The sequence below is a fragment of the Labrus mixtus genome, chromosome 3, assembly GCF_963584025.1.
Source record: "Labrus mixtus chromosome 3, fLabMix1.1, whole genome shotgun sequence".
NCBI classification, from domain to species: domain Eukaryota; kingdom Metazoa; phylum Chordata; class Actinopteri; order Labriformes; family Labridae; genus Labrus; species Labrus mixtus.
Genome location: NC_083614.1, coordinates 29025298 through 29049654, shown reverse-complemented (window position 1 = coordinate 29049654; position 24357 = coordinate 29025298). Strand labels below are relative to the sequence as shown.

At 41.4% G+C, this 24357-nt stretch overlaps 2 protein-coding genes across 2 annotated transcripts in view; one reads left to right on the top strand and one right to left on the bottom strand.

Moving 5' to 3' along the window:
• Window positions 1-14295, top strand: part of ddah1 (dimethylarginine dimethylaminohydrolase 1) — an 84561-nt gene extending 70266 nt beyond the window's left edge. Inside the window, exons 5-7 of the mRNA XM_061034408.1 lie at window positions 5131-5274; window positions 11466-12803; window positions 12874-14295. Of these exons, the coding sequence (XP_060890391.1) occupies window positions 5131-5274; window positions 11466-11582 (261 nt within the window). The 3' untranslated portion in view covers window positions 11583-12803; window positions 12874-14295. The remainder of the gene's footprint in view (window positions 1-5130; window positions 5275-11465; window positions 12804-12873) is intronic.
• A 257-nt stretch (window positions 14296-14552) lies between these two features.
• Window positions 14553-22242, bottom strand: mpl (MPL proto-oncogene, thrombopoietin receptor). The gene is made up of 12 exons (XM_061034406.1): window positions 22027-22242; window positions 21455-21578; window positions 20901-21082; window positions 20091-20251; window positions 19697-19841; window positions 19457-19571; window positions 17655-17824; window positions 17297-17439; window positions 16758-16917; window positions 16390-16471; window positions 15827-15914; window positions 14553-15585 (listed from the first exon to the last, which is right to left on the bottom strand). Exons 1-12 carry the CDS (start codon window positions 22118-22120, stop codon window positions 15115-15117), a joined length of 1935 nt encoding a protein of 644 aa, XP_060890389.1. The 5' UTR covers window positions 22121-22242; the 3' UTR covers window positions 14553-15114.
• Window positions 22243-24357: the final 2115 nt, after the last annotated feature.

Sequence of the window (24357 nt, the reverse complement as noted above, 5' to 3'; positions counted from 1 at the left end):
TGCTCTCTTTGTGGGGGGTGGGAGTGAGATCTCATGATTTTTTTTTAATGATTCAAAAGTGTTTTGGATGGGGATGCAGCTCTTACAGCTGTGCAGCCTTGGACGGAGACAATATGTACAAATTAAAGCCGGAGCCGGACTAATTCAGTTTGTCTTCAGGGAGTTTTTTTCGATTTTGCTGTTGCAGGATATTTTCCTGAGGGTTTAGATACTGCTCGATTGCTCCTGTTGAAGTTCTGACACCGTCGTTCTCTGGGACTTCCCTGAATAGATTTCTCTCACAGTACGCCTCAGTGCTCATAATGTGTATATATTTAGACCAGGTGTAGTCTCCCGTCTGTGTTTAGCTCACCCAGGGATGAGGATACGCACCGTGACCGGATGGGGTTTCGTCATCCATCTGCCCCGCTGTCACTGCCAAACTTCACTCATGAAGTCATCATACAGAAATATCGCCTCTGTCAGAGGCTGCGGCACCCCACCCCCTGTTCTTTCTCACACACAGCTCCCTCCCTGTAGTGGTACTCACAGGGAACTCTCTAGCTCCCCCGTCCCCCTTTTACTCAGCCCCGTGTTTGGTCCATGAGGTCAGTATTTACTGGTCAGGGTTTGACCATTACCTCAGGATTTGTGCAAACCGAAGACTGAGTAAATATTGGTTATAGCCACCATGATGTCACCCATGGGTTTTGAAAACTGCCTTTTTAAATCCTCAAGATCGTGGTCATCGAGGTGGCCAAGTGGTAAGTTTGCATGCCCCACGTACAGAGGCTCTCCAATAAGGGAACAAAAAGACCCAAAATGAAATCCAAAATAAAAAAGTAACCGATCTTGTCATCACTACACGTCACTACACATCACGTCCTCCATGTAGGACGAGAATAGAAACAGGCAACATGCTGGTTTTGTCACAGCATGTTGACTGTTTCTATTTTTGTATCGGGCTTTTTTTTTGGCCATATCCTTTTCGATGATGCAACCTCTGAGATCAACAGCTCATATTCCTGGGAGTCCGCTGTAACTAGCAGATTTTCCTACAAGGCTTATTATGATCCCATCATGAACACCTCTTCTCTTTGTTTACAAGAAGTTTTAATCGTGAGAATGAGTTGGAGGTGAAAGACAGCATCTACATAGTTCATTTCACTTACATGCTGATATCTGTTCATACTGTGGAGATCGATTACAGCTGATGGGCTCCTGGATGGCGTTTTGGCCCATGCTTCCTCCTCTCTTTCTCAGACTCTTCGCACTCTCTTCAATACTTACTAAGCATTGAAACGTTAAAAAGCCAATTCTACTTACAATCAAAGCGGGAACACTGACCATGCCAGATTCACGTGAATTGTTGGTACTAAAGGATAACACAAGGGAAAGGCCATATAAACTTGGGCATTCGTTTCCCTTCCAATCAAGTCCCTAATTCAGCTGCTGAATCACAGCGTAGCAGCTGACAGCTAAACAGACACATCTCACACATTATACAGAACAAGGTGTCTGGGGGGGGGGGGGGGGGGGTCATAAAAATGTAAAGAGTCTTCGGGCACTGCTCTGAAGTGTTTTTCTCAACATTATCCGAGGCTGTTCTGGATGCTCCCCTCCTCTTCATCGTTTCCCATACCTCAGGGTGCATCAATAAAGACTCCACATAAAGTGATTCTGGTGAAATGGGTGTCGAGGATCAACAACACAAACATTTACTGTACATTAACAGGAAGCAATTTGAGTTTCATTTCCCCTCTAGACTTGGAGGCAGCCTCTGGTGGGATTTGTCTTTTCGGGAAACATGCCGCTGTTGCTCGTCGATGAAAAGATATACTGTAAAAAGTTTTAAAGGCTTCCCGGCAAGGATGACTGTGTTATAACATATTCATAGCAGATGGATTGTACTGATGACCAATGGTAGACCGACTCACGTTTTGGTAGATTTTCTTTGTTTATTTGTCAGTTGGTCAACATTGTCATTGTGCAGGGAAGATTTTATTGCCTTCCAGTAAATATTTTTGTTCTGCAGCGATGACTGTACACGTCCTGCTGCCCAGCTAACACTCTGCGGATTATCTGGACCTCAGCCACTGTCCAGAAGGAAGCTGCTGCTGCTGCATGCTGCTGCGGATGGATTTGCTGGAGCTTCATGCTTGATCAAGGGCCAGGATGACTTTGCAGAAGAACATGCAGGAAGAGGCTCAAATTTAAGACATATAAGTGGTTTCAAGAGGATGAACTGATGCCAGCAAAATCCTCAGAGAGTCTAATGTAGAACTGCTTGAAATTATTCAGGTAGAGAGATAACCTTAACTTGAGTATTGTTTTGTAGCGTTTGTATTTAAAACGGCTTCAAAAGCTTCTTATCTGACCTTTTATTGACCGTCTGCACCCGCTGACGATGAACAGAGACCCAACTGTTCCATTAGTCAGGTGATTTTTCTGAGGATTTAATTGCATTTCATGGATCAGAACTTTACACGCAGACTTTTTTCCCTTACACACCCGAACTGTTTTCCCCTGCCCCTTTTTTTTTTTTATTGAGGAAATCAGATGTTTGAGCGACGTTGAGCGAAGCAGAAACTTCTGTGATCTTTTTGGCGGAGTCAGTCAGCGTTTATTCTCCCTCTCCATGCCACTCTTAATCCCCGTGTGTGTAGATGTGTGTGTGTGTGTGTGTGTGAGAGAGAGAGAGAGAGAGAGAGAGAGAGAGGCGGTGTTGGCGGTCACGCACATGGACAGTGTTTTCATTTCAGGGGCTGCTGCAGTCACCTTACACACGCACATGTGACCTGGGAATTTGTCTCGTCGGGTTACACACATACAGTCTTGTGCACACACACACACACACACACACACACACACACACACACACACACACACACACACACACACTGGGCTCCAACACTGCAGCCAGTTAATGTGATTTATTTTGCAGGGTCAGTCATTTTTTTTATTTACTTTTTTAAGGGCAGAAATTAGTTATTGCAATTAAATGTCGACAATATTAGTAGCTGGGTGCACGGTGGTGCATTGGTTAGCGCTGTTGCGTCACAGCATGGCGGTGCATGGTTTGAATCCCTGCATACAGGACCCCTCACTGGATTTTGCATGTTCTCCCTGTGCATGTGTGGTTTCTCTCCGGGTACGCTAGCTTCCTTCCAGAGTCTAAAGACATGCTCATTAGGTTAATAGAAGACTCTAAAAGGTATGGCTGTTTGTCTGTCTCTATATGTCAGCCCTGTGATTGGCTGGCGACGGAGTGTATCCCGCCTCTCGCCCAACAGCTGAGATTGACTCCAGCCTGCCCCCCTGGATGGGAAAAGTTGTATCGATGATGGATGGCTGGATGGAAATATTAATGGCTCTTTCAGTTACTTTCCTGATGTAATGCCTGCTTTTCTTTTTTTCTTTTTTTGTACATTGTTGGATCATTATTGTGTTGTTTTTTTAAGTGCACTTCCCACAGATCGCTGCTCCATTTAATGTGTCCAGCCTTGTGACAATTTCTTTCCCCGGGGACTCTTATTTAACGACGGGATTTAATGCTCATGCTAACCAAACAATTGTTCTTCTATTCATTTTAACCAAACAGCGTTGCTGCTGCCAGAGAAATCAAATGTGTCACTTCCTTTGTGCCGAATAGATTTTTCCCAGGAAAGCCCGAACAGAGTAATCACAACAGCACATTTGTTGTTGGGTTGGACCAGTTGGTAAAAGACATAAAAAAAAAACTCTCCCATTGATGGCCCGGCTCTTCCCTGCAGCCAGTCAGTGGGAGTTAAAACCAAAACATTTTCATTCTTTTGTTCATACAAACCACACATCCTCCACCCATACTTGTACTCATATATCACACAGTCACGGCAACTCCTCTGGCTTTATATGAGTGTCAAGAAGACGTCACACACTTTTGCTGTTCTGTCGTCCCATAAATGGCATTAAATTAATCTCATCCACAATGCGTCATTTCTTGCATGTTAGGAACACATTCACAAACTACAAACAGGAGACAGAGGGAGAAGATGGGGAAATGCCAGTCCAATCATATTTTGTATGAAGATGACAAAAAAAGAGGATATGTTGGAAGGGACAACTTGCCAGATATGTGGTGCAACACTGGCATCATTTTGTCTTTGTACAGGTCTTGAAAAGGTCTTAAATTTGAAACCCTATTACCCCAATTAAGGCCTGTTCAATTCCCCTTGTATGCCAAGCGCTCAATAGGCGATGACAAAGCTACATTGCTAACTCCCTTGTTAGCGATTCGCCTCCAGAAACACTGCTATTATCTGCTGCTGGTTCATTGGAGGTATCCATCACATAAAAAATAGGGATTCTGTCTTTCTCACTTCCACCTTACAACCTCCGTGTAACAGAAAGCCAGCCTACAAAATATATTAAACGATGTCATGCATTGTTTTTATTATTATTTGGTAGGTTTTGTTCACCCTGTCATACAATCCATGTATTTGACTTTGAGCTGTATTTTTGTTTTAATCAAATGTGTTTTCATTTCCCCGTTAATGCTATGCATTTTTAGGACATTTGTCAAATACAATCTGTATTCTTTATTATTTAGAAAATAACAATAATAATAATAGAAAAGCGCACAAGAAAGTGGACAGAGTAGGTCTATATCTGGTGAAAATCTCACTTCCAAAAATACCTTTCCCGAATGTTGACTCTTCATCCTTTTTTTTTTTTTTTTTTTTTAACACATTTCCACCTCCCCTCCCTCGTCTCGTCTCGGAGGTATCCGTCCGCAGATGTTCTTCTCATAAACATTAAGAGGCACCTGTCTCTCCTCTGGTCATAACATCCTCCAAACCCCCCTGACTTCCACTTGGCAACATGGGCGTCTTCTCAGCCCCTCCTCCCCCCGCCGCCTGTCCCACCTATACACCTCCTTCAGATTACATAAATAACATGACATCTGCTGAGGAGGAATGTCCGTCTGCTCCTGTGTTCTCCATTAAGCCCCCCAGACGGAGACAGAGAGAGAGAGAGAGCGATTCGGCCCAAAAAGATGTGGTTCTTTCTCTGGTATTTCAGTCTTCTGCCTGATAATCTGTCTTACAGTTCTGTGGACTCCATCAGCCTGCTGTTTATTTATCAAAATGTCTCTTCTATCTTTGGGTGTAGATCATGCAGCAGATGAGCGACCATCGCTATGACAAGCTGACTGTGCCCGATGACCTCGCTGCCAACTGCATCTACATGAACCTCCCCGATAAAGGCCACGTGCTTCTGCACTGCACAACAGAGGAGTTTCCGGAGAGTGCCAAGGTAACGCTCGGCTCGCTGCGAATCCACGCACACTGACTTTGTCTCACACGTTCGTTTATACAATCCCGAGGTCCTTTGGGAGGAACCGACAGCGTCAGGGACAGGCGGGCTGTTTTAGTGGCTAACATTTAAAGATCCCTTTCCTTTGTTGCTCTGCGTCCTGTCCAGACCTCTGAGACAAACAAAGTGGCTGGAGAGGGAAACCCTGCAGAACCAGTGTGGTCGTTTTACACAAAACCACAGGCAGCAGTTTGTGTGTTTTCATTTTAAACAAAGGAACCTGTAGTTTTCATGTGAAGTGGTGTTTTGTGGGCATGACTCAGAACAAAGACACCAAAAAAGAATCTTGGGTGCTTCTTTTCCCCACGTTGAATAAAAAAAAAAGTCCTTAAAGTTGCAATTGTTGTTTTGGAAAGGGCCTGCCACTTTACATTAGTTCAATCTCGCTGCACTCTTTAGCGTCCTTCTTAGACATTTCCCAAAAATCACCCCCCCTATTGAAAGCGCCATCGTCCTACCTTCCATTACAGGTTAGCAAAGTTAGCTGCTGGCTAGTTAACAAAGTGGAGCATTAAGCAGCCAAGGAGCTAAGATGATTCACTTCAGTATGTTTAGACTTCTAACCACAGCTTCCAGGGACAGACACATAGTTGTCGGGTGAATAATCTCACGAATAAAGATGGATACTAATGGTTTTTTTTTTCTCTTTTTGCTGGACGTGTTAATATGCCACTTGCTAACATGTTGACGGACTCGACTTGTGACAGTTCTCGTATGCTAATGCAGTTTTTATAGTGTCCCTACACACAGATAAAAGTCAAATATGTGAGTGTTAGGTGGAAAAGAAAAGACTCTGGATGTCTGGTTACTCACTTGGAAGGATTTCAGGATTCTGTTATTGGAGCATTCAAAAAGAAATCTTGTATGAAGAGACTAATTCAGACGAACAGTTGAATTGTTGCCCTCTGTGCTTTCGTAGGAACTATCCTCCAAGCATGTCCTCTTTGTGAAAGTGTTAATTGTTGAATGCTGTTTTTGATAAACCTGTCTACAGCCACCTCACAACATGGACACAAATCACTGCATGAACACGTGATGTCCCTGTACTTCTTTTAGAAAACACAGGCGTGCTCCACTTGAAATGCCTCGCTGATACTTTCCACAGTCGCCCACCGGGAACGACGTGTTATTGTCTCACTTTGCCTGCTGGGGTTTGGAAAACACTGAGCGGTAACCGTGTTATTTTGATCCTTTGGGGGGTGACTCCACTTCACAACAAGTCAAGAGGATTCTCACGGGATCGAACGCAGCAACCCTACAATCTGCGGAGACGGCGCTCAGACCTCAAAATGTACTCCGCGGTTGAAACCCCAACCTCCGGCTGCTATTTTTAGAAGGAAGAATTCACAAGATGAGGCATCTTTGGACTCACATTCGTGCTGGAGGCTCTGTTTTCTTTTCTTCTTGAGAGACTGACTGAGGGAATTCAACTTGGCAATAATAAAAATCTATAACTCATGCTTCCTCTTTTGGTGGCACATTTAAATGGACCATATGGAGCAGAATCTGAGAAATGTGGGTTTGTTCCATGAACAGTTTTTATAGAATTCAGACCCAGCAGAAAATTGGCCTGGAGTCTACTTTATGGTCCAAACCGATGTTTAAGAAATTGTATCTTAAAGAAAGTGGGGGGAAATGAGGACAAGACATAACATAAACAGCAAGAGAGTAAGGTATGTGTTTTATGAGTTGAGCACCATGCTATGTTGTAGAGTAATTCTGCAGTTCATACATGTTTCCCAGGGGAACTTTTTTCTTGTTCCTCTATAGAGGAGTCCAGATTTCTCTTCATTCTGCACGATTTCTGCAGTTTTCTAACTCTAAACATCAGCTGTCCTAATCCCCCGGTCTATTTTTAGACCGCTTATGGAGTTATATAAGAGTTCCACATTAACAAAGGCAGGGGGGGTCATGAGAGAAGAGTGGTGGGGTCGGAGGGGGGCGGAGACGGGGGCATCTTTAATGGGCAGCAGTGGCGACGGCTCGCCAGTTCTCAGTTTAAAGATAAAGAAAGCGAGGAGACAGAAAGCCCAGTGAAAAACAGGAGTTCCTACTGTGTGGGACCATGCCGGTCCAGCATATAAATCTCAACCGCAGTAATGAGAACTCGGCTGGAAATGTTCAAAACAAGAGACACTTTGGAGGTAGAGATGCTATAAACAGCAGGGGATTTACTGATGTTTTGGAGAAGTTTCACAAAAGCACAACTTTCCCCGAGTTGACCGACTGAACAGGGAGTCTAAGATGGGGTTTTTTTTTGGGGATGGTTTGGCCAAATGCTGCCCCTGAAAACTCAAAGATTGTAAAAATCAATCACGTAGTACCTGATTTGACATGCTCTTATCGACCTTGTTGGACACAGGGTTGCAAAATCACCAACTTGGCAGGCTGCAAGGTTCACAGAACTCACAAGGTTTTACCAGAATATGGTATGAGATTTTTGAGGCTGATATCAATATTGGGGAGGGGGAAAAAATACTGTATCGGCCGATATCTTTCTTAGATCTGTGTTCAATCTGTAGATATAGATATAGACATTTATATACATTGTGTTAACCCCTAAATACAGTTATCAAACACTCCTGGAAAATATATATAATGAAGACAAGATGGTCACTCAGCTGTAGTTGTATTCGGCACCCTCTGCTGATGACAGAGAAACTCAAATGAAATGCTTTTTAACTTGTGCATAAATCTAGTAATATCGATATCTGGGATCAAATTAGCGGATACCGATAGTCACTGGATATGCTAATATTGCCCGATTAATCGATCGGGGTCTAGTAATGATGGAAGAGGACGTTGTCAGTTGGCTGGTCGGGGAGGATTGCATGGCTGCAGGGCAGAGGGAGATTCAGGATGTGGTTTCCCCCTCAGGCGTGATTCTGCCCCGAGCTGATCGCGGCCCAGACTGTGCTTAGAATTAGACGAACAAGATGAAGGGATGAGGAAGGAGGGGGGATGGATGAGAGTGTGGGTCGTAGAACTCCACAGGGGTGTAGGGGGGTGGTTCGGCATGTAAGTAGGCATGTCAGGTGATTGAAGGTGTTGCTCAGGTGTGGTACTGCTCCAGAACCAATACATTAACCTCCATTTAGGGATCTCTTAAGTCATCTTGTGTTGTCAAGTCAAATTTGGAATTCATTTAATACCTTAGAAAGAGACTGAATCTGACTCTATCTGTGCATGAATGTGAACACAGTACTTAAGTTTGGCACCAAATACCTGAAAAAAAAGTGATTTTGGAACATTGTATTGGAGAATTCATTGAGTCCATATTTTAAAGTTTAATGGGTGCGATTGTGCAGATCTATTCAAACTCAAAGACAGCTCTCATCCAGACTCCTAACAACAATACACAAACTGTCTCAAGTGTGATAAGGTAAAAGAGTTCATTGTCTTTAAATATGGCGACTGGATCACCAGAGGCTTCGTCAGCCATATTGCATCATGAGATAAGAATTTGTTTAGTTGGCCCCTCTAACTTTGCCGCGGGGGCCCAGCTCGGTATAACAGCAGGGTTAAAGCGAGAGTTTAAAGAAAGAAGAAAAAAAATATCCTGGTTTTGGAAGTCGATGTAGGAAAACACTAGTTTTCTTCTGGAAAATGTCCACGGGGTGACACACTACTTTACGAGGGTCTTTGGAACATGTCGTAATAGTTCTCACTCCCATCATTTTTCAAGGTTTTTTTTTTTGTTTTCGCCGAGCGGGAAGCGTCCATGAATGCTTGTTCTCCTACTTCACATTTTGTGTCGGGCTGCAGGGCCTTCAAATCACGGCGCATTTACAAGTTGACAGGATGGGTAAACAAACTTTCAGAAAGTGTTGCATAAGTGCTCACTTTCAGTTTGACTACTGCCGGTTGAGCTGTTAGTCAGCCTTGTCTAATTAGCTCAGAGTAATGCTGGCTGGTCAATACCTGCTGGCTCCCACACCTGGAACCCGCGGGTGCAGACAGGAGGTAGGCATGCCATGAATATATCTACTTCTCGCGCTTGATTGTGTCTTTTATGTATTTTGAAATGAATGAAAACGTTAATTGTAGTGTGAATAATCTTGTCCTGATTCTTATTGGCTGCAGGATGCCCATTCTTTTCTGACAATGGATACCTTTGAAATAAAAATGTTCACTGTTCTAAAATGAAGCGCTGGACATACATATCAGCCTGTATCTAAAATGAGTAACCATAGCAACAGGGGCCCAGTGAAAGCCTCTGTTTTCTAATTTATGCTCCTCTTTTTCATGCTAATATCTTATTACCACAAATTCGGGGGAAACTCAACTTCATGTTGTTTACTGTTTAGGCAGCGTGAAAGCTTTAATGATGTGGAGGAAGCTGAAAGATGAGAAATTGAAGAAGGAGAAACTTTTGTTATGTTCGACTCTAAGGGCCTGATTCACTAACAATGGATTGTAGCTGCTGGTAGCTCCAAAAATGGTGCATCACTTGCTCCAGCTATCTGCACTGTTTTAAGGTATGTGGTCATAAAGTATATACTGTAGGTCTAATGATATTTTGGCTGTTTTATCCACATGAAGATGATTAGCTAGGATGGTAGGAGAAACCTTTGTTCAGGGTTTAATTTGATACAAGACTTATAAAAATGTAAAATGATTAGAGCACAGCTTCCTCTCAGAATGGAGCAAGCAAAGAGAAACTCAGAAAAGAAAAAAAGTCACAACCACGTGCGTAACGGTTCCAGACCGTTTCCACAGATGTGAAAGAAGTGTCGAGTGGCTCAACCCTTACATGCAGACAATTAATTTTTGAGTCATACAGAGGCGGAATTGTTATCCTGATCACTGGAAAGTGTGCACGTGACATGTCTTCTAAATACTGCTGGTCTCAGCAGACGATTCCTGCTGCACTCTAACTGCACGTGGTTCTGCCAGTGTTTGTAAATTGGACGTTTTTTTGTTTTTGTTGCAATGACGCTTATTTGCATAGAAAGGGGAAAGTTTTTCCTCAAATGACTGTTTAGTGATTCTTTTCAATATGGAGTATGTATGTAGTAGTAGTAGTAGTAGTAGTAATATGCACAAACCAGCACTGCCTCAGAGACACTGTTTGCTCTGCAGTCCAGTTTTGGTTGCATTTAACACCTTTGCATGTGTTTTGTGAATTAGTCTGTTTGATTCATTGGCACGGGTTTAGCAACCGCTCGGGGCCCCCAGGCCAATAGGGGGCCCCCACACGTCTGACAGAGTTTAAACCACTGTCAGTTTTCAACGACAGAACCCCCCTAAGGTTGCCCCATCTGACAGCGCTCACTCTTGTTGCACTGTTGTAATTGAAAGTCCCCGGAGGTAAAATGAAGGGTTTTATTGTTCTTTATATATATATATATATGTTTTATATATATGTTAATGTACAAAATCTGTAAAAACTTTATTAAATGTTCACATTTTGCTCTTTTTTTGTTGGTGCCAGGTCATTTATGACGTAATGGTAATGAACCCTGAACACTGAGTTTTTGCCGAGGGCCCCCACAGACTCTAGAATCCCCACTGGCTGTTGTGAATCAGTTCCTGGGTGTTGTCCTTCAGTACCTCTGAGCACCACAGGAGGGCGCTTGTAACACAAGATCCAGGAAGTACACTTTGAACTTGATGATACTATGGATAACTTTCCATTTGTTATTCATATTGCTACTTCAGGCTCTGGCACACAGAAAATGTACCAAATTCATTGATACGGCGAAAATACCAAGGCTAGTTAGCTAGTTAGTCTTATTGGCAAACTTACTGTCAAATTTGATCTACTAAGTCGACTTTACACAATGTGAACGATTTGAATCTTGCTAGCATACCGATATCCTTCTGGCTTCTAGCTTAGTAAAAGCCTGAGCTTTGCGGAGTAAGAGAGGAGGAATATCTCCAATTGTCAAGTTGTAGCTAAGACCCCGTCTATTTACTGGAGTCGTGAACGATGTTTCCATGGCATAAAAGCCTTATGGACAGAGAGAGACTTTTTTCAGGCCTCAGTCAAACATATAAGATTCATCTTTAAGCAGCTGGTCCAGGGTATACGTTGGGTGATGTAATGTATGATGTACATTTAGGAGTTGTCCGTTATCGGGACATTATGTCACTTTTTCCACTGACGTTCTCACTCCTGTGTCCCACAGGTGTTTGAGAAGTTGAAGGACCACATGTTGATCCCCGTTTCCAACATGGAGAAGGCGAAAGTGGACGGAGCCCTCACTTGCTGCTCTGTGCTCATCAACAAGAAGGCCAACATCTGAGCACGCTCACCAGGGGGTCTCTCAGTGTAACGGTAACCGAGCGGACCCTGAATCCAACCACCAAGGACCCCAGTCATAAGGATATTAGATAAGGGAGTTAATTTACATTTAAAGGTCTTAAAAACTGTGTGAATAGTTAGTTTGACAAAAAAAAAGGCAGATCATCTTAGGTTAGTGTTGTCACTGTAGGAATTAAAAAAAAGTGATTCTTGATTTGGATTTATAACATTTTCATAAAAAGACAATTATGAGGTAATAGTCCGGGCTTTCAGGATGCATAATGGATAATCATTTCTGTTAAAGGGTTTGCTACTTAAAAATGAGTGTACCACTAAAATACAAATCTAATTAACGTCGAATGTGAAAAAGGGAAAGTTTGATCTAAGATCAGAAGAGGAGGAGACCATGTGCCATTGGGTAACCCCCAATTCCCAGACCCAACCCTGAACTTGTGGTGCCCCCGTTCTGTGTGTAGATCCATGCTTATTGCTCCATGTATTACAAAAAGAACCACAAACAACAGAGCACTGGACCAGACAAACCACATGGATCTGAGATATATAGCCCCCCCCCCCTCCAATCAAACAAGTACCAACCTGGTAGGTTAATGAATTAGATAACTAATACAGACGACGTATACAGTCGGTTTATACTGTTTATATGCATAGTTTTAACTGTCGTTATATTTAGTGTGTATTTGGTTAAATTATCCAAATGGTACTCGTTGGTAATGTGATTTTCAAGAACTGTATTTTGAAGCTGAATGAGATAATCCTCCGACTGCTGTAACCTGAAAACCTCAATGATTCTTTAAAACGTGTGTGTTAAATTGCTGACTATATATGTCATGACCATACAGTATGTTCAAACTACCAGCTCAGCATTGTGTCATTCTGAATGTGCATGGCCTCACTGTCTAGCAAATACAGTTCTTGAAATGACTTCTAAAGGGGGCTTTTGGTATTGATGCAGCGCAGCGGGGGTGTCATTGTGATTTTTTTTCTTTTATGATTTTGTGATTGGTATTGAAAGTATCGCCAATGAGACCTGAGGTGCTCTCGCTTTTCATGACCATTACTTGTCATTGCTGTTGATTGTAACGGCATTGGAGACGCCGCCAGCCGGAGACGCTAGCTGTAACTCATGCACCAAATTGCTTGTTTGAAAAGTCTTCTGCGATTCGGTATAATATTCACTTTGTAAGTAATGGTGCCATTTAGAGTTAAATTTACAATAAAGCAGGATGTGCCATCTGTGATTGACAAGCTTGGCAAATCTGACGATCAGGGAGGGGCGTCACAAAGTATATCTATCCTTTCATTCTCATATGGTCACTCCTGGCTCCACAAAGCCAACATTGAAATGGCCAAAGTGCTAATTTGTGCTAATTCAAAAGGGGCGTTTAAACAATGGCCGACACGACGGTGGCTGTGTATCTAAGCTCTACTTTGTTCCAGTGTTAAACCTCTTTTCCTTGAATTCCTAATGCCTTTATTGAAATTCTGTTGCCCTAACTCCTGTTAAACTAATCAGAAGGCCTTGTAGTTTCACACCATTGCTTCTGCCCTGTGTTGTTGGCTCTTTTTTTTATTTTCCTCTCTGGCAGCTTTTACTCCAAAACTGCCCGTGAAGAGCACGCTGTGAATCTGATGCCTGCTCCTCTAAATCCAATCCCGGCAAATGTGACTGCAGCGAGAGTTTGCACTCAGCATGCACAACAAGCTTACTGCCCCCGTCTGCTGTGTTTCCATGCGTGTTCACAATCCTCTCTGCCAGCAGGAGTTTGAAAAGGAAGTCGATGTGCTTTTGTGTTTTTTTTAATGGCCTTTAATTCTATTGTCGCCGAGGGCTGTGTGCGCACTTAACGTGTAAAATGATTTGAAACGGTGCATGCTGGAGCCCATCACTTCTTGAAACCATGCTGTGTCTCAGTGTGATTGTGAGTGAAAGTTGAGGAAATGACATCAGGAGGTGATTCAGCCTCCCTCTGCAGACGTTTGTGTGTGTATGGACAAGCGGGCAGTGGTGATGAAACACGGAAAGAATTCCTGCTGGGAGGAGAGGCTTGTACACCAGTAAACACTGACTCTCTTAAAACTTTCTCTGTCTGACGCTCTCTCTCTTTCTCTCCCTCTCTCTCTCTCCCACCCTCTGATATTGCCTCATACTCAATCTGGGCAAATTTATGGCCATGATATCATACAGTCTGGCAGACACACTGTAGATGTGATGGCCATGCCGTTAAAGTGTGACAGTAGCAGTATATTTTACAGGAGGCGTTTGGCCGGGTGCAGGGTGATAACATAGTTTGCAGAGCGTCCAGTTCCAGAAACCTCAGCCACGAGAGGCCACGCCGTACAGCGTCAAAAAAAAAGTGGATCTTGGGCTTTTAATTTTTATACTTCAGCCCCAAATCACCTCTATGCTGTACAGCTCCCATGATTTAAAGTCAGAGTAACATTTCATACATTTTTTGGCTGCTGCTGGCTAGGCTGAATGTAACCGCTCCTGAACACGTGTGCCGACATCGTTGATCCTCTGAGTAATCTCCAACACTCATCCCGTCAGTCGTTAATGTTTCCTTTTACCTTTTGTTCCAACTCAGGTCTCTTGTTTTTTTTTTTCCAAACAAATTGTGAGTAATAATGATTTGAGTCATTTGAAATTGAGCCTTCTGTTTACTTTGTGAAATAAATTAACATCTAGCATTGAACTGTGTCGCTTTTTTTTTCAACTTTGGGTCATTTTTTAAAGTTTTGACTTCCGAGGAGAATGTTTGTTACGATTACGAGACTTCTTTAGGTCATTCAAATCTAATCCATCTGTCATTTTTATCTAGTGTTGAACACAATGTTGTCACACAGAGACTTACTCACACACTGTGACTGTCCTTCTCTGCCTGTTGATCTCTGCTGCCACCTAGTGTCAACAGATGTGTAACACAATCAAATTGATTTTGAAAGAAAAAAACAGCTTTCAATTTTTATTGAAAAAACATTTAAACCCTCAACACTAAATAGTGTAACAAAAAAAAAATCAGTGTCCATTGTTATCCATTGTTACATTGAAGGAGAAGACGATTAAATACGTTTTTCTTACATTTCTGATTAATGACATATTTCAAGCCACCGTTAATTGTGAGTAAATAGAATTAAGGTAATTTAATAAAATCCACACAACATTTAATATAAATGTAAAATAAATGAGAAGTTATTCTCAAACAATAACAAAAAAATACATTTATATTTTACACAATTTAATAGGATCTCTTCCAGACTAAAAAAATATAAAATGTGCCCAACAGCTAATTTAGACCAAAGCTTACATATTTACATATAGCCTACAGTAGAGTGGCCATACGTCCCGATTTGAAAGAGACCGTCCCTTTTCCAGGCCCTGTGTCCCGAGTCCCCCCCATGCTTATGATGCAGTAACAATCCATATGTACATTCATCGTATTTTACAATGAGTCCTGATTGAAAGAATATATACAACAAATCTGCACCAGTGAAATCAAAGCACACTTGTTCATTTAGCTACAAGGGAGATTGGTATAGATGTTGCCTGGACCCCGCACAGCCATTAGCTTGCTCTCAAATCTGTCTGCAGGCTCAGCCAGAGCCAAGTACGAGTAGTTGCGAAAGTTGGCGCTGGTGCATGATGGGACAGAGGCTGAACCTTCGCTGCACGCAGAGGAACGTGTCTGGATGAAGTCATCTTTCACCGCCGCCACTTCTTTCTCTCCGACCTGCTCGCACACATATTTGTTTTCCTTTGGAGAGAGAAAGACGCCGTCTTTGTTCAGAGTCACATAATCTGGACACACTTCAGTCCCGGGACATTCGTTTGCCTGTTCTCTGCCCGAGAGGTCGCTTTCTGTTGACAACAGCTGGGTCGATTCCTCTGATAGCTTCTCCAACACAGGCACCTCATCTTCTGACATAATCTCCACCAGGGATGAGGTGGTTTCTTCGGTGCAACGCTTTGCTGTCATTGGTGGATCCTGTGGAGTGAGTATGAAGTAAAGTCATTATTAACACAGAGTTATGTAAATAGGTGCTAGAATTGTGTTCAGTCTTGGCTCTATTTTTATCCCAATTAGCATTTGGATCTTTGGTTTAATCAGTGATGGCTCGATTTGATTTTTTCCACTGACAAAATAACTTCTTCATCCCAATATACATCTTTGTTTATTTGATGTAAGAATCAGATATTAACCATATTTACGTGGTTAAATAATTTACCCATTTCTGCCCATTGATCTCCGTCAGAAAGCCCTGTAAGACTTTGTCAAGGTTGGGCACTGGCGGCCAAAAATACTGTTTCAGCTTTCTGTAAAAAAAAGAACACATAAAATAAAGTGGGATTAGTCAAAACAACGAGCTACGGGTAAAATCCTACATTTAAGGAATTGGTTAGGAGCTTGAAAATGTTGTTATAAATCAAATGTTTTTCATTTATACACTTTGTTTTCAGTTCAAATTTTCTTTATTTAATCAAAAGTAAGAGCTGACAACAGCGGCGTGTCCAGACTTTTGTGACTGGGGTTGGCCACCAACAATTATGAATTATTTACGCTTTCTAATTTCACCGTTAACATTTACTTTATAACACAAGATAATTGGTTTCCACATAAGTCCCACCTCTGACAGGGCTAATAGCCACACCACACATTTTGGATTTTTTTGGGATGGCCAATCAGATTTCTCGGGGGGGGGGGGGGGGCACGCCACCCCTCTGGACACGCCCCCCCTCTGGACACGCCCCTGGCTGACAACAGTTTGAATGAGCTGGAAAACAGTCCTACCTGTGGTACGTGTAAAATAAGACCATGAGGATGATGACGGCTATCAGCACAGAGACAGGTATGCACAGTAACAGCAACCGGCCTGTAAAGATCATTTAAAAAAATGCTAAATAGTTCTCTTCATTCATGGTAATAAAGAGAAGCGTGTAATAGCTGTTTATTGTTTCAATGCATGAAGAATACATCACAACCCGTGTTATGACAAAATCAGTAGATAAAGGAACTTAGTCCGCAGCATTCTCACAAGTTATCACACTTTCTGCTCGTCATTTTTATTCAAGCAACAAGATATTTCTAAATCTATAATAATTAATAATCTATATGATGAGGGTTTATTTTTCCTCTCTGACTTTTGAGTGTCACTGTACCTCTGTCTGTGGGTGCATCACCGGTGAGCACATCAGACCAGTCGCTCCAGTGGCCTGAGTAAATGGACCCATTGGGTTTAGCTCGGAGCTTCACACTGTACCGATGACCTGCAGGAACATCCAGGCACGTGCTCGTCTCCGGACCCTTTAAAAGCCTCGTCTGCGGACAGAAAGTCGGTTTTGACATCGTATGGAAAAGTCTCTGATGATGCTCTTTTTTGTTTTTTTTATAAGCAAATATGCTTCACTTTTTTATTTTGTTCCTGCATGGATCAAGTTGCCATTTTTTTCAGAATCTGATCTTTGAACTTGACACTATTCAAGAACTGAAAATTCCTCTTTGGTGCCATCTGCTGGTAATATTACGAATGACAGTCATATAACCGTCTTCAGCCATTATCATAATTCAAACACAAGCATTTGCCAATAATTCAAAAGAGACTTTACTCAGATATAATGCTAAAAAAAAGTACTTTGAACTGAACGTTAGATAATGAACAAAGAATGTCAAACTGAATGGGCCTTTGATGAAACTTTACCATCCACTCTTCACTCCCTCTGATGTGGTAGCCGACTTCATACTGCAGGTGAGCCGACAGAGACGGGAGGGGAGCTTCCCATTTCAAACACAACTTGTCTTCCTGCACTGCTGCTTTTGGATGACTTGGCGGGGATGTTTTAACTGAAAACATAAAGTACACATTAGTAAAATGGATCTCATTGAGGAAACTGCTGAGAAACATTGAACTTAAATTCTTATCTAAGTTGTTGAGAAGACTATTTTAAGTCCTCCCTTGTCAAGATGCCATCATATCTCCTGATTCATGACTTTTTAAACTAATGGAGTTAGAGAGGACGGATACCAAAAGAATAAAAAGAGGATCAGACATCACTCACTGCTCTTGTTGAGGGTAAACTTCTCAGTGTAGAAAGTTCTGCTGAGAGAAGTTGCAGCGCTGATGAGGTTCACCCTGACTTTAGTGGACTCGTCACCATAGAAACAGCACTTGTCAATCAAGTCCCGCTCAGCGAGACACTCGGTCCACTCTGTCCAGCCCGAACCTTTGCTGTGGGAGTCATAAAATCGTCATGTTAAATCAGTCAGTTGTGTTTTGATGAGCTTCAACACAAATGTCTCAACATTTTTTTTTATGTTTTGGTCGGTATACAATGTGCTTTTGTTGCTCAGCGTTTCACAATGTGTCTGGTGTTTTCTGATTATTAGTCACAGTCGGGTCTTAAGGCGAAATTAGTTATTATCATTATCAGTTAATCTGCTGGTTTGTTAAGGATTAAAACATCCATCTTTTAGCCTCCAACATGTCCAAAAATAATTTTTTTTAAATCCCCGATCCCGTCTTTTGAGATTTTATTTTGTCATTTTAACATCCTTCTATTCCTGAACTCCCAGTGCGAGTATTTGAACTGTCTTTCTTGTGTTTAGTTGTTGGTTATTCCTGTTTTATTTTGTAGTACTTGCACCTGTGTTTCATGTCTAGCTCTATTACCAGCGTTTGTGTTTTCCCGCCTTTCTTATCATGCGCCCCTGCCCTCCAATGGGCCTCAGATTCCCCAACGTGTTCTTAAACGACTGAATTGTTCACAGCTGTGTTCTCATCTCCTTGTGTTTGTGAGTTTAAGGGAACAGCAGGCACTGATGCCCATAAAAGAGCATGATCGCAGTGATTGCGCCCTCATTTTGTTCACCTGTGACTTGTTAGTCACACCTGTCTTGATTACCTCAGTGTGTATTTAGGCCTATAGTCCACACGTTTTAAAACTGAGGTTTTCCTTCTCTATTTAAAAAACAAAACAAAACAGAAAACGCACGTTTACGGCTGTCATGAGCACGCCAAGTCAAAAACGATGTCCTTGATGTCTACAATGAAAATTTCATTTGAAAAAGTTGTCCATTCAGGAACCTCTGCTTGTCAACGTAGTGGGAGAGTAACTGTGTGTGTGTGTGTGTGTGTGTGTGTGTGTCAGCATGTAGAAAGTCCAGTTAGCCAAGTTAACAGCAGCACTAGTTTGGATACGTCTACTAACGCACTAATCTCATGTAAACATAAGTGTCAGCGTTGCACAGAAACCGACGCACAGTGTGACATCAGAAGCCCAAAACTTTAAGTTTTCCTCGTCTACACCTTAAACAGAGTTCATGAAAATCATCACCCTAGAAGGAGTTTTCCAAAAAGGTGCCTTTTCAGTGACCAAAAACTGGGCCTTAATCTCTGTGTTTCTGCCGTTCTGTGTCCGTCCGTTGTCAGTCCTTCACCCTTTTCCTCTTCCCTTACAATATTTGAGTTTCATGTTTTAGCTCGTGTTTGTTTTTGTGGATCTTGTTTGCTTTTGGAGGGTTTGGACTTTGAAAAAGAAATCTTTTGGTTTTGGTTCTTGTCTTCGGTTAAATACATTATTTTTTGGGTGTTTTCTGCACGTGGGTCCTCCCTTTGTTTAATCTCCATAGGTGTTTTTTTTTTGTTGTTGTCCAACCAGCAGTCTAAATCCAAAAGGCTGTCTTAAATGACAAATAAAAGCCGCAAATCATAAAATATTTATGCCGTCACACTGTTAATAATTTATCAATAAAGTGGGTAATGCATTTTCTTTGGATGTTTTAGTCTTCACAGCTCTTCTTGGTGTTCCACTAAACTCATAAAACATGTCATCACATTAATGATATCAAATGAGAAATGTACCTGACACCCATCTGGTAGAAAAGTTTGAGCTCCTTCTGATCATCATATCTGCTCCCGTTCCACTGGCAGGTGATATATTTAAGATCAGAGGTGAAGCACGTCAGTGAAATATCATCTGGAAATGATTGAAAACATATCGTCCAATTACTGTATTTATGACATAGAAGGTGATATGAGATGGTATGGATACATTTCTTAACCCAAACTCTTCATTGAGTCATCCTTCAACACTTTCCTGACCTGAACTTTGAGGAACCACAGACCACACGGGATGTGACCAGCTGCTCCAGTGTCCAGCATCTTGATCATAAGCACATTTTACTCTGATCTGCACCTGGACCTCCTCCCCTGGTACCAGAAGGTCCAATACGTCCCCTTCCTCTACCTGTGAACAATCAATACCTTTTATAAAACCTTACACATCCCTTTTTTTTTAACTCACTTCAATAAACACCACAAGTCTGCAGGAGGCAAAAAGTCGGCTAACTCGAATTATTTTAAAGGTTTTATAACTATGATCATCTTCTACAGAGTCAAATAATGATATTAATGAATCGGTGTCATATAACATTCATAATGTCTGAGTTTAGAAAAACTAGGTGACGTGTAAATGTTATATGTATGTACAGTATACCTCCATTTTTGTCTTCTCTCCTAGTCCTTTAGAGGAGTATTTCATTTCGTACGTCACTTCATCTTCGCAGTATTTCGGGACCGTTGAGCGCCATGAAACCTGCAGCTGTCCCGGTTTGCCATTTTGATGTAGGGACACATTAAAGGGGGGATGCATCAGAACTACAACACCAAAAACAAAAAGGTTCATAATCAATTAGTGATAATTTACTTTACTGTTTTAACTTTTACCACATTAACACGGCAGCAATTTGACTCTGTCGTCACGGTCAGCGTGGGAAGAGAAGCTTTTATAATGTTGTACAGTTGAATTCAAGGTTTGCATATTTTATTTAGAAAAAGATCAGGAAATAGACAGTGAATATTTTAAGGTTTAACACATATTTGATCAAATTAGCTGACCAATGGTGCGCTGGTGGCACAGTGGGGCAGTGGTTAGTGCGAGCGGCCCCATGTACGGAGGCTATAGTCCTCAAAGCGGGGCGGCCCAGATTCAAATCCCAACTGTGGCTCCTTTCCTGCATGTCATTCCCTACTCTCTCTCTCTCCCTGATTTCCAGCTCTATCCACTGTCCTGTCTCTCCATTAAAGGCACAAGAAGCCTTAGCACAAGAGACTTATTGAAACTTGTTTAAAATGTGTATAATATGTGACCTTTAATGCTTATGTAGGTAGTTTGTGGAGTACTACAGTTAACAAGCTGTTAAATGTCGCACCACAGTCTCTATGTAACCCGGATGAATCTTGTTCCGTGAGTAAATATTGCAAAAGATGAATAAATAAATATAATTTTGATAAAAAAAAGTCTTACAGTGGTCTTCCACAGAGACGGTCCGGTTGAACAGGCTGGTGTTGGTGTCACGCTCCACAACTTCAAGATGTGTCTCCACATAAACGAAAACATCCATTTCAGGAAATGAGCAGATGTGCAGGACAGTTTCTTCTTCGTCTGTTCTCTGGACAGACATTTCACATCTCCTCTGTCTGGGCATGCTTCATTAGAACAAGTGACAAACACAATAGAGATTGTTGGAAACAAATGCAACATAATTTGTACGGCAGGGGGGGGGGGGGGGGGGGGGGGGGGAGGATGTCTATCATGTGATTGTGATGCAAGTTATTTGATAAATTCACACGAAAATGAGAAAGAATAAATGAATAAAAAAAGGCACAAGTAATTTGGTTTTATCTGGAGCTGTAGACTTGCAGTTTACAGTTTGAAGAGGTGACTGATGGATACCTCACACAAATACTAAGAAACAAGTATAACCTGTAAGAAATAGTTGCATAAATGCCAGATAACATGTCTCTCTGACATCCTTTAACATTCAAAACATAAAGAATTCACTGCAGTGTCCAACACACCCTTCAATCCTGTAGAGCAGATCATAAGTCCTGTCATTGTCTGCAGTCTCAAAGAAGCAGGTGAAATCCTGCTCCGTCCGGGTGAAACATTTCGGATCCTGCTCATCTTTCAAGAGCGAAACATCTGCATGACAAAGAGCAGACCGTATAATCACCCCTGGATTCAAACGCATGAAAACATAGAGTGAGGACTCAGTGGTATTTTATTTTCCTGGTTTCTTTTTCCTTGAGAAATGTTACCTTGTCCAAACATGATTTAACAAACACACTGATTGTCAAGAAAAGCAATATCAGATCTTTGTGGCACAACAAGCTTCTACACCACTTGACCATTGGAGTATGTTGTTCTTGAAACTTGTTTGCAATAAAGTTTTTTTTAAAGAGATTATCTTCATACATGTTGTTGTTGTTACCACCAGATAATAGCTTAACAAATATATTATAATTTTCCAACAAGTCTTTTAAATAAAAAGAATCTTAAAGTGAATCATCAGTGTTATCGGTGACATCAATTGGCCTGAATTAAATTCTAACTATGACCATACAAAAATAAAACCCTCCTTTAGCCCTACCTGTCTTTGACAGACGGCTGAAAGTCCCATCCTGGCAGCAGCACACCTGTATCCACAAGCTAAGAAGTATCTCCCAGAAGCAAAGTAAATTCATTGTAGATCAAGATATTCTGATGACTTACACATCTTAAATCACCAGGTCACTTAAATGTCTGCGTATGTGCATTGTGAGTCGTCTTTGTTATGATTTTTCAGTTGGCATGGTAAGGTCGAGCAGTGCGGAAGGGGTTGGCACAATTGGATCAGTTGTGCTGAGAGCAGGAAGCGAGCTTTTTGTAAAGTGGAAGTTATCACCAAAAATGGCTGTTTGGGAGGAGTGTGTAAAAACAAAAAACAACGTCATGGTGTTTTTACATAGATTCTTAGACTCTGAAGTATATTAAAGATGGTATTGATTGACTTTCTGGATTTGCATTTTTTTCCTTTAATTTGTAAATAGACACCTCACCAACAAAAGCTATAAGAGGTCATCATGGACTTAAATACAGGAGTGAAGAAGACGCAGCAGAAATGATCCAAAGTTCTTCAAAGGATTCAAGTCTGAGGACATCCACCCAAACACATCCGCCTCTGAACCAACCTGTCAACCAATCAAATCACTGATCCATAACCCGCCTTTACAGAACTGCTTTTAATGGCGAATGATGCTGTTTTAATCATATTTTTTTTCCTTTTCTATTGTGACTTTGTAACGTTTCTTTATATTTAAAAGTGTTACACAAATAAAATATGTTATTATTATTATTATTATTATTATCATTATTAATAAGCTTTAAACTCGAGGATAAAAAATTAAGCCAATGCTGAATCGCCAAAGGCTGCAGTTCCTTGATTGGCCACTTGAGGCCTGAACCAAAGTGAGGCAATCGCCATCATGCCCATTAATATTGGGTAATCTATATGACTTGCAGTGTGGTTCATTGGAATGATGTTCTCAGAATCAATGGATCATCCTCTAAAAAAAAAAAAAACATCAACATTACACAATTAAAAGTCAAAGTCACCTCAGCAACTTTCTACCCCAAAGACATATTTTCTACCCTTAAAAATAGAAATTTACTCCGAATCAGTCTTGAAGTTAAGTTTGTAATTAGATTTTCAACATTTATGCTGGCACTCAACCATCTGTGTACAGATGCAATAGTTGATCAACTGGAAATTCATCAGTACTTTTTAAAGGTTGAAATTTAGAAGACTAATGTAATTTAAAAAAAACGACTTTATTTACATGTTTTACTACCGCTCCCAAGTTTGCAAGTTAGACAGTGTGCAGGAGTTTAGCACGGTAGCACTGATGCAAAAACATGATTCATTCAAACGTTTATATATATATTTAAATAAAATATTTAATACATTTTTATTTTTGCAGGGAAAGTCATCAGGTCCGACAGGAAGTAGTACACTGAGATTAAAAATGTGTAAAAGCTTACTTTCAAGTGAGTTCATTCACCCTGACCTCGCAGTGCATGCAACAAAATATATGTTTTTACAAACTGATAAAATGTCTGCATGAGACAAAGCCAAAACTGAATTTAGGATTTTTACACCTTCACATCGCCGACCTAGCTTTTGTAGTCGGCTGCTGGGGTCAGTGGATGATACATAAAACCTGTTCCACAGCTGTGTAGTGGAAAGATAGATGGTGTATCCCAGAAACAATAACATTTATTTTGTTCTAAACACATTAGAGGCTGTAGAGCAGGTAAAATAAATGACATACCCCCTGAAATGTAAACCTTCTCATGTGACCATATCAGGTCAAAGGGATGAGGTCACACTGGAGCTGAAAAAGATAGATTTTCAGTCAGGGTATAAAAATACATTTTATGGGCATCTGGATCTCTTCTTATACGTTTGCGTGTGAAGCTGATGTGTTTGTGTGAGAGTCTTCAGGAAGCTGGTCCACTGAGACTGTGTTTGACAGACACTTGGGTGCTTGTGGTTGGTTTGTGGAGGAAACTCAGTGACAGATCAGCTCTGTGCAGCAGGGACACCACTGTTCCTGAACTTAGAGAGGACACTTTGGCTCCCCCAGTAGCCTGGCCTGTGGGTTTTCTACCATGCATAGTAGGATAAATAGGTCAGTGCGTCAACACAGCAAAAAAACAACAGAACACAAGTCAAAATAGACTAGATTGTACAGTTTATTTGATCTCACTGAAATTCAAGATAATCTCTGTAAACTGGAGGTCTTAAAAACAACCTGTTAATTAAAATAAACTATCCACAACTTTAACTGCACTGGAGGAATTTGTTTCAGTACATTTTAATGATGTTGGGATGTGTTTAGGTCTAGAAAGCTGTCGGACCCCACTACAAGATGAAGCAAAC

Excerpts from the sequence above, each read along its gene's own strand:
- mpl (XM_061034406.1), bottom strand. The coding sequence starts at position 22,120 with ATGAATTTACTTTGCTTCTGGGAGATACTTCTTAGCTTGTGGATACAG. Across the intron at positions 16,918-17,296 it reads GAGGGAGTGAAGAGTGGATG|ACGAGGCTTTTAAAGGGTCC; the intron begins GTAAAGTTTCAT and ends TTCTGTCCGCAG. Across the intron at positions 16,472-16,757 it reads TGATGCACCCACAGACAGAG|GCCGGTTGCTGTTACTGTGC; the intron begins GTACAGTGACAC and ends TGATCTTTACAG.